General features: G+C 44.7%; 1 protein-coding gene across 1 annotated transcript in view; it reads left to right on the top strand.

The window, feature by feature from the left end:
- The window catches only part of CUNH10orf53 (chromosome unknown C10orf53 homolog), a 10,169-nt gene extending 5,547 nt beyond the window's left edge, over window positions 1-4,622 (top strand). Inside the window, exons 2-3 of the mRNA XM_077746477.1 lie at window positions 3,521-3,640; window positions 4,346-4,622. Of these exons, the coding sequence (XP_077602603.1) occupies window positions 3,521-3,640; window positions 4,346-4,410 (185 nt within the window). The 3' untranslated portion in view covers window positions 4,411-4,622. The remainder of the gene's footprint in view (window positions 1-3,520; window positions 3,641-4,345) is intronic.
- Window positions 4,623-10,035: the final 5,413 nt, after the last annotated feature.

Here is a 10,035-nt window from a genome sequence, read left to right on the forward strand (position 1 = left end):
TCTTTAGAGTCAATACCAACATCACACTAAGCAGAGTGGTGCATTCGCAGGTCCCCATCTGTAAAATCTGCATCTGAATTCTGTATGTTTCTTTAAAAATCATAGCCCTTTATCATTTCCTGAAGTCCTGCTGGCTTTGGAAATATGCCTGATATTTCCTGAACTTACTGTGCCTTAAGGAATCTGAAAATTTTTGTTCTTTCTTTATTATCCACAAATTATAGTGGTTCAGCAAAAATGTCTCTATTATGGCCTCAATATTAATGAAACTAAACTATGTAATGCTTAACAAAAAGTCCTAAGTAATCTCCTGGCCATGACTGCTCTTTATCTACTGTCCTTAGGTCTGCCAAATGGGCTGCTAAAAGGAACTAAAAGGAATTGAAACCAACCCATAAAAATTGGATCCATGCTTATTTAGCGACGACACCCTGTGTGCCATTCTCCCACCCCTCGCTATGCGTTAGCTGCGCACATTAATGGTCATCGGCACTGCATCTGTGCCAAGCAGAGGAGGGGGAGATGTCTGTCTGTCTGTGTGCCTTGACTCCCTAACCGGAGTGTGTAAATCAGTCCCAGGTGGTGTCCAATTCCGCCAGCACTGAGAAAAGGGAGGCTTTTCCATGTCTGTTCAGTTTACCCAGATCGCCCTTGAAGGATGAGGTACCACTTCAAAGAGGCAGGCGTTCCGCGGGTGGCCTTACAGCTTCTGGTTGATTTATGCTGGAGTTTAGCTACTGCCTTTGGAAAGACTTTGTTGCATGGAGTATATTTATCTGACCTTTCTTTGAATAGACAACCCCACAGCAGCTCGTAGGAAAGAATGGGTCCTCCATGTAGAGAGGTGGCATTTGGATGAGCTGCAGGAATTCCGGTGCTTCTCCAAGTTTGATCCCTTAAGCCTGCACTGACCACCCTACAGCTGGGCTCAATACACCCCGGACTGATGAGAAGTGGGCAGACATCCTGCGGGGGGATATATGACGTGGAGTTTGGGGTGGTTCATCGCTTTAATAAGAATCAGACTTAGGTCACTCAGGATCCAAGAGAGTCATTGGAGATTCCCAGCACCATTAAATTGAGTTTGTTTTATTTAACAAGCTGTATTAACACTGGGCATCTGGTGGGGCTGGGGTGGGGGGATTATGGTCAGTGAGGAGACGTGCTCCCTTAAAGGCCCCGAGAGCCCATGCTTTGTGAACCATGTAGAAAGTGAAGTGAGAAGTGGTATGTATGCTCTCAAGAGGGTCTCTCCCTGTAGGGTTTGCTTTGCCCAAGTATGAAGTAGACTCTCATTATTTGACACCCCCGCTTCCACAGGATGGGTTATGTGGGGCATCAAATCCTGTTTCTTAGATACGCTTTGCCATGAAAGAGTGCTGCCGTTCTCATAAAAGAAACCCCAAACCCAAGTGCTACGTGAGACTCAGTCAGACAGGGCTCTGCCCTCTGAGAAAGGAAAGGTCTGTGGCCCGCCAAAGGGTGCACACCTTCTCAGGGTCTCCTCTTGCAGAAGCCCCCCTCACTGACACGCATCACAGTGAGAAACTCCAGACACAGCCTGTGCCTTTCTCTCCAGAACCCCCAGGCCTTAGAGAGTTGCTGTTGTGTGTTAGTAGGGTAGAGGTCACACCTTGCCTCCAGAGATGGGGTACGAACAGAGCAGCTGTTTTATTCCTGGCTTCTTCCTAACAAGTTTAAGTGCATTTCCCAGGAACATCTTCCGACAAGGCAAAGCCAAAGTCCTGGAGGCCAAATTGCCCCCGACTCACTTGCAACTTTTCCCTCTCAGGCTATATGTCCCCTCTCCTCAGGGGGTGCTGCTGGAAGAGTGTCTGATTCCCAGAAATCTCTGCCTATACTGCCTTTCTGCTTCCTAGACTGTCCACTAGCCATCCCAAACTGCATGGATTGTTTCATTTCAACAAGGCATTAGTCCAAGCTGAGTGCCTTCCTCCAAAGATATTTAAGACAAGACACTTAAATAGGATACAATAACATAAATATGCCAGAGAAAAAGATGCGGGTGTTCCATAGAGAGGCGTTAGCCGATGCAGGGTCAATTAGGGCTCCCACTGGGTGCCCAAGGAGCGCTATCTTGTTAATGGAGATCCTCACTGAGTTACTCTCTGAAGATCCTTTCCAGAAGTGAAATTAAAATCACGCAATTAAAATGTTCACAGTTGGGGCTGGATGTTCTTGAACTGATTGAAAGATGAAGAAGTGGACATGCCAACATTTTGAAACAGCACTTGTCTCTGTAATTAAGTGCAATTAACTGGCATAATTGTCTACTTTCTGCATATAAGACTGATTGCAATGCTAAGACTTTAAAAAAACAGGATGCCCTTCATTGGATTCCTCATCCCAACTTTACCAAAATTCTCATCGATGCATGAAGATTGGCAAAATGGTGATTTGGCACACCGACTCTACCATCAATGTTACAGGGTGAACATATCAGGAAAATGGAGGACAGACATGTTGGAGAAAACAAACTTACATGCTGTTCATGCACATCATTTCTCCTAAACTCCTACACTTTTGTGTTTCCACAATAGAGAATAGATCTAACAACTTTTCCCTGGCTCTCTCCAGGGGAGTGATAACCAAAAAGCAACTTCCAAAGGTGTAAATAAAAGTTCAGTTCATAGCTTTAAAAAAAAAGCTTTTGTTTCTTCTTATTCTAGAAAATCTGGAAAATGCTGGAATAATAAAGACAAAGAAGTTTCACACATTCTTACCAGAGGGATAACCACTGAGTATTTCTTTTGTTTTCCTATTATATATGCATACTTTAACTAGTAATGAAGATGTATTTTCACATATGCTATGCACATACCCTAATTGTACATATTACAAATATTTTTCTTGTTACTAAAAAATTCATAAACATTTTTGAAATGTTTAAAAAACCCTCATTATATGGACCTACCATCATCTTATGATTAGAACAAGAGGTTATACAAAGTATTTTCTATTATAAAGCTGCAGAAAGGAACCTCTTGTTACAAAAGTCTGGCTGTATTTCTGATTTTTTTTTTTTCCCCCGAGAAGGCTTTCTTTTAAGTGCAAATCCCCTGGCCAGAGTTCATTTTGTAATTCTAAAAATTTTTCAGGGTTTTGAGGCTTGTACTGTCAAATTACCTCCAGAAAGGTGACCAATGGACATTTCCATCAGCAGGATAAGAAGTTACCTAATTCCCTCCATCCCCTCCGACACTGAGTATCATCTCTATAAGAAAAGTTCACAAACTCTTCCTAGAGACAGCTCCTAGTGGGTCTAGGGCAAATTGCAACCTAAACCTGAATTGCTCACGTCTCTAGCTGTGCTTTCCAGCAAAGGCGAAGGCACATGGGGCCAGCACCAGCTAGATATCCAGCAGGGCAACTGAGGTATAGCCATGGGCTACAGTGAGCTGGAGAGTGAGCCAGCTGCTGGCATCCATGAGGGCATCCACATAGCAGGTTAGTCTAGACCCTGTCCTCATGTCACCCACACCCCCTCCATCTTTTCCAGCTGTGTTGGCCAAAGATGGACACAAGGTCATCCTCCAGAAGATAGAAGACTGGAATGTGGTAGAACTCATGGTAAATGAAGAAGTCGTCTTTTACTGCAACATCACAGATCTGGAATTTGGTAAGTCCTTCAGCACTGCTCCCAAGCAGCATTTTACCTTCTCGGAAACATGCTCAATTTCTAGTTGAAGTGGCCAGTGGGTTAGGACCCGATTCAAGTTGGGGTTTGTTGTGGTTTTTTTTCTGAGTCCTAAATTCTTACTCAAAGCCCTGTGCTCTGTGTTACATGGATGAGCACATCTTAAACGACACAAAGTGCTTGATGCTCCTTCCCAGAACACTGGACACAAAAGAGGGACAGAAAGAAAAATAAGGTTTTAGCCTCAAATTTCAAATGATGTAATGGGCACTTAGGGGTAATAGGTTTGTGGGTTTTCTCTTTTTCTTTCTTTTTATTTTCACATATTAACAATGCGTGTTTTATTATTATTTGCCTTCAAAACAGGTTTCTTCCATTTGATTATTCTACCTAGGCTTGCTAAGACAATTAGAGTCAGTACCCCCGCAGTGCATGGCATTATCGGTGACATTCTAGGGATTTCATTGCCCTGGAGAGCTTCCTGCCTCACAGGCTGGCATCGTGCATACCGCATTCTGCTCAGAAGTAAAAGCTTTTGCTTTTATTATACTCTGTTAAAGGCTAGTTAACAATTTACCTGTCTGTGTACTTTGAGACTTGACTTCTAGTGGAAATTGTACGTGTGTCTTACATGACATGAAAGTGTACAGAAAGCTGGTCAAAGGAAAATTATATCTATTTCCCTAGGAGGTGATGGTCAACTAGACCCGCTGTGTGAAAAAGCCAGGACAGCCGTCCTAGAGGCCTACTGATCTTCTCGCCCGGACAGGCATCTCAAGTCAACAAAACAGCAGCTGCCTCTGGCCCTTGTGTGAGGCAAACAAAAGCAGTTATTCCAGGATGCTGGGCTCTGACGGTCCAAGGTAATGCCTGTCTGTCCTTCAGCCTGCCCACCACAGGCTCTCTCACTCGGCTACAGGGGAACAAGCCCCCCCCCCAAATAATAAAAGCACATCATCATTTGCAGCATCTTTCAATCTCAACCCACAGGGAGAGTCCTCCAATATCAGGTATGCGTTGAGCTGAGGGAAATAATAAAATGCAATCTAATAACAGAGAGCCATCCTGTACTAATAACATAGAGTTTGCCAGGAGCATCTAAGATTCCATTCTCTAGAAAGGAAAGAGCTAGGAACAGGTAAAATTAAAGATTGCGGGGGAAAGGTGCGCAGGGAGGGAGGAGAGTGGTCCTTGAAAATCTGAATCCAGAGTTAATGTCAGTATTTGGAAACCGGCCATTTCTACAGGTTGATTTCTTGTTCCCGGTGCAATAATATTTTAAGTGTTAATGTACAATTACCTGAAGTCAAATCGTTGGTTATTCTTCACAAGAAAAGTATCTGCCCTCTTTTGCATTAGCCAGTCCAACAAGCCGTCCTCTTCTGAAGAGGGCCGGAAAGAGCCCAGGGCAGACGGATAAAGTCGCTGCTGGTAGGATGTTGGTCATGGGCACTGTAAAACTCAGCCATGTCAGAGGGACGCTCTTTGTACTTTCAGGTCCTGTGCACCACACTGTAGTGCCCGTTCTTAGCTATAGAGGAATGCAGATATCGATCTAATGACGTTAGCTGTGAGGTCATGGTAAAAATGCATCACCCCTTGTAGAGGAAAGATAGGTTCCTTCATGAAAGACTCTGGGCTCCCTGGTGAAAGAGAAGGGCTTTCAGGGCCTCGGCATGGCCACCGGCAGCCTCCGGCGCAGCCCCCTTGGGGAGGCAATCACCCTGCTCCCCACGGCTTCACTGCACCTGGGAAGCCACCCTTCCCATGACTCCAGGTGGCCTCAAACCTGCACCCCAGAACTTCAAAGGCATCTGTGAGGCGATGAAACCACTTGTACAAGTTCTTTCTCGCATGTGAGATGGGCGATAGAATTTTCATTTTCAGCCAAAGCGTCACTTACCAGATTTCATTCAGAGATTACGATGCTTTAGCATTCTGGAAATACTTAATCATCCTCACTGAGAACCTGCGGCTAAAAAGAATGTCCCCCTGGCATCTGGTGCCAGTTCTCACACGTCTTCAGTAAACCCTAGATTCAGTCTCTCTTTCTCAAAGAGCAGTTTAAGTTATTACAGATGTAGAATTCTGCTTTCATACAAACATTTCACTCTAAGAGAAGTACATTTTCATTACAGCCAAATGGAAAAATACAAGTGGGGAAAGGGTATAAATCTGATAGCATTTTGGTATATTTCAATTTAAGTTTCTTGTACTTATATCTGAATATTCATTAAGAGATAGATATATAAAGAAATTGATTTCACTAAGTTGAGACCACATTGCATGTACCCAATCTATTTTTTTAACTTAGCGTTTTATGTTGACCTTCTTCCCAAGGGACTAAAACATTTGTCCAAGTATTCTATCATGAATCAGGAAGTTTCTTCCTCCTTGAATAGTGATTTCCACTTTCACTACCATAACTTTTTTGGCTAAGAAATAAAATGGCAAGCTTTCCCATCGGCATTCAGTGCAGGAACTTCAGCTTGAAGGACTCTGGCCCTTCCTCGGGCTCTGCAGCCCCTGTGTTGGGTAAGCGCCCCAGCAGGCAGCTGCCTTGCCCCACTGACACACACCCCTAACCTGTATTTGTGCCCTCCGAGGAGCCCTCCACCATGACCCAGACCTGCTCTCCTTCCTTCCCTGACCAGAGCAGAAGGGCACATAAGGCAAGATTGTACACAATTCTAAGATGAACTTGAGCGTGCAAAGCTTCCAGGAGACGCCTATGCCCCAGTGCTGCATTCCAGTTTCAATCAGGGTTAAATGAAGTATGAATCAGCATCTCCAGAACAAGTCACAAAGTTACCTCTGTGTGGTAGGCTTGCTGGGGCAGGGCTGCAAGACTTTCATTTCTTCCCTCTATGGAAGAAATGTTTTTCAGCGGTGGGATTTTTACTGTGTGTGTGTGTGTGTGTGTGTGTGTGTGTGTGCGCGCGCGCGCACGCGCACACGTGCGCGGCTCTGTATTGGAGGGTGCTTTTCAAACAAACATTTAAAATAAAATCAAGAATGTTGGGGTGACTGGGTGGCTCAGTTAGTTGGGCATCCAACTTTCGATTTTGGCTTGAGAATTGATCTCACAGTTTGTGAAATTGAGCCCCACATTGGGCTCTGCACTGAGAGCGTGGAGCCTGTTTGGGATTCTCTCTCGCCCTCTCTCCCTGCCCATCCATGTTCCCCCCTCTCTCTCTCTTTCTCACAATAAATAAATATACTTAAAATATATTAGTGGCGCCTGGGTGGCTCAGTCGGTTAAGCATCTGACATCTGACATTGACTCAGGTCATGATCTCATAGTTCGTGGGTTTGAGCCCCATGTCGGGCTCTGTACTGACAGCTAGCTCAGAGCCTGGAGCCTGCTTTGGATTCTGTGTCTCCCTCTCTCTCTGCCCCTCCTCTGCTCATGCTCCACCTCTCTCTGTCTCTCTGTCTTTTTCTCTCTCTAAATGAATAAACATTAAAAATATTTTTAATAAAAATAAAAGCAAGAATTTGATATGGAGGTCATCTGCCCATATAACCTAGCCCTTCTTTGTCATTAAGAAGAGCTTTCTCTTCGGAAATGGAATCATTTTTCAGTGCCCAAAGAAATGTGCCCAAGTCCTCCTCCATCTTCCTCTGCTTATGTCTTCTTGAATATCTGTCTCCCTGTAAAGAAACAGGAAACATGGCTTGCTCCTGATTGAAGGCAAAAGCCCTCTGGGCTTAAAAAAGCTAGACATTCGGGTGCCTTTTAATGCTTTTTAAATGCCACTTAGTTAACTCACATTTTAACTTTATTAAGATGCCAAATCAATTTCATTGTGTAACATGAAAATGTGTAAAGAAAGTCTCTTCAGTAAAAGACATCTTTACTAGCTTTTAACAAAATTAGAAGCATGGCTCCAAGTTATTAGTTTTTAAGTGAAATTTGGAATCTCTAAAGCTTATTTCTTCTACTTTTAAAATTTAAAAAGAATGGAGTTTTTAGGAGCCTCCTTGGGCTTGCTGCCTGGGGCTTCACTGGCTATATTTGCCTTCTTGGTAGTTTCACCCTTAAAAACCCTGACAGACAATATGTGAAAAGTCCTTATATAAGAGAACTGTGTTAAAAATTAGTTTCCAAAGTAAGCTGCTAGGACATTTGAGCAGTCGGTGTATGGAAGGGGGACCCCCAAAGGACTCTGTGTTCCCTCACTAGTAAAGGCTAGCATGGACACATATCCCAGGCAAAGTAACGCTGAGATTTGATGCACAAATGCCCGTGCTTTGCAGACACCATGGGGGAGAAGAGTTCAGGTGACGCGTGTTCATCCTGTGGGTGCCGGGCTTTTAGGAGAAATACACCGTTGGCCAAATCCAGGTGAAAGACAAGAAAATGCTGGTATGAAGCATAGAGAAATTTTCTTCCCAAATTGTTTGAACATTTTGTGGGAAAGACTCTATTTGTGGTTGTTTGGTTTTGGGTTTTTTAAAAAATATTCATTTATTTATTTTGAGAGAAAGAGGGAGAGAGAGAGGGCAAGCATGTGAGTGGGGAAAGGGTAGAGAAAGAGGGAGAGAGAGAGAATCCCAAACAGGTTCCAGACTGTCAGCACAGAACCTGGGCTTGAACTCACGACCTATGAGATCATGACCTGTTTGCGGTTATTTAGATAGCAGTGTGACCAGGTGCTCCAGTCCTGGCTATAAGCTGATGTTCTGAAGGGAAAGGAGACCTGAATTCTCCTCCGTGTGGGCCAGAGGTCACATCCCCCACTCCCCACTGCCATCCTGGAGGCCACAGAATGAGGACAGCACAGGCGAAGTGGCACTAGGCAGGTAAAAAGAAACAAGACAGCTAACAGCATAATGACAACCTTGGACACTGGCCTCGAGAGGGACATTGTGGGGAGTGAGGGCTGGGGTGGCCTTGCAGCGCCATGCAGCTGCTACGCAAGAGAAGGCAGGCCCAATGGTCTCAATGCTCTGAATTTTCCCAGAAGAGTGGGAATCTAGATTTTTTCATTAAAACTTTTGGTTTTAAAGTGTGGGTTCAGGGCCTCTGGGTAGCTCGGTTGGTTAAGCACCTGATTCTTGATTTGGGCTCAGGTCATGGTCTCACAGTTCATGATTTCAAGCCCCACATCAGGCTCTGCCATGTCAATGTGGAGGCTGCTTGGGATTTTCTCTCTCTCTCTCTCTCTTTGCTCCTCCCCCAATTGCATTGTCTCTGTCTCTCTCAAAATAAACAAATAAACTTAAAAATTTTTAAGTGTGGGTTTAATTCTTTGAAAAACACTGTGCCCACCAAAAAACAAAAAGAAAACAAAAACTACTGCATCTGGCCCATTACCAGGGTGATCATTTGTTCCTGGTTGCCTGAAACGGCTCCAATTTACACCTTCAGTGTAGCTGTAATTATCCCCATAAATGATGAGGTCACCCTTCCCATGAGGCCCATGGCCCTCCTGTCCTAGTGAAACCACTTGACCCTACTATTTGGTTATGCAAATGAAAAGCAAAGACTGTGAAATGAAGACATTTGAGAAGCTGGGCCTCTTACTCTGATCATGTCTGAGTTGTGGGTAGAGTTGCATGCCCCAGATCACATTTCCTGGTGGGAAATGTTCCTCTGAGTGAGGTATTGGACCACATTTGCCAGCATCGTGATGGACCTCTTTGAAAGTAAGTGTTTCTGCTTGAGTGGTTGTTCAGAAGAGCTCAAAAACGGAGACCCAGAAGACCCAGAAGAATGGTAAGCCCCAACCTTTGCTTCCCATGAGAGCATCAAGTTAGGGGAAGCTCAGTCCAGCCTATATTCATCATGTCCCCCATATATCATATTTCAGACCAAAACCTTCTGGCTCCTTCAAGGAATGCACTGATGTTGTCATCTCTGATGCTCTCCTGTGCTCTGATTTAATGAGTTTGCAATGGGACCCAGGAATCTGCATTTTAACACAAGAGTCCATTGATTCCAGTGCATATAAACCAACTGCACTCTGAGAAAGTGGTGTTAGGGAGAGACCACATCCCTGTAGGGAGAGGTGAGGACTCCCCTGTGAAGGGAATGGAACTGCCCTCTCTCAGTCATGCTGGGCAAGAATAAGAAGGCAGGTGAGATGGAATATTCCTTCCTTCTCGGCCTCACAGATTCCAAAGAGACTAGGAAGGCTTAGAGATCCTTCTGGGGTGTGAGAGACGCTGGTCTCCGGAGCATGGAGGGAGGCTGGGGTTAGGCTGGGAAGCCTCCTGTGGCCGGTACTCTGTGAGTATGCCCAATTATCCCCGAGCCTCCAGCAAGCTCTTGACATCTGAGCTGTGATGTAAGGAGAAGAATCTATTCTTCTCAGTCTGTATCTACTCTTGGGTTACAGGGAGGGTTAAGGGGGAACGGCATATACCCCCAA

The sequence above is a fragment of the Crocuta crocuta genome, unplaced genomic scaffold, assembly GCF_008692635.1.
Source record: "Crocuta crocuta isolate KB4526 unplaced genomic scaffold, BGI_CrCroc_1.0 scaffold28, whole genome shotgun sequence".
NCBI lineage: Eukaryota > Metazoa > Chordata > Mammalia > Carnivora > Hyaenidae > Crocuta > Crocuta crocuta.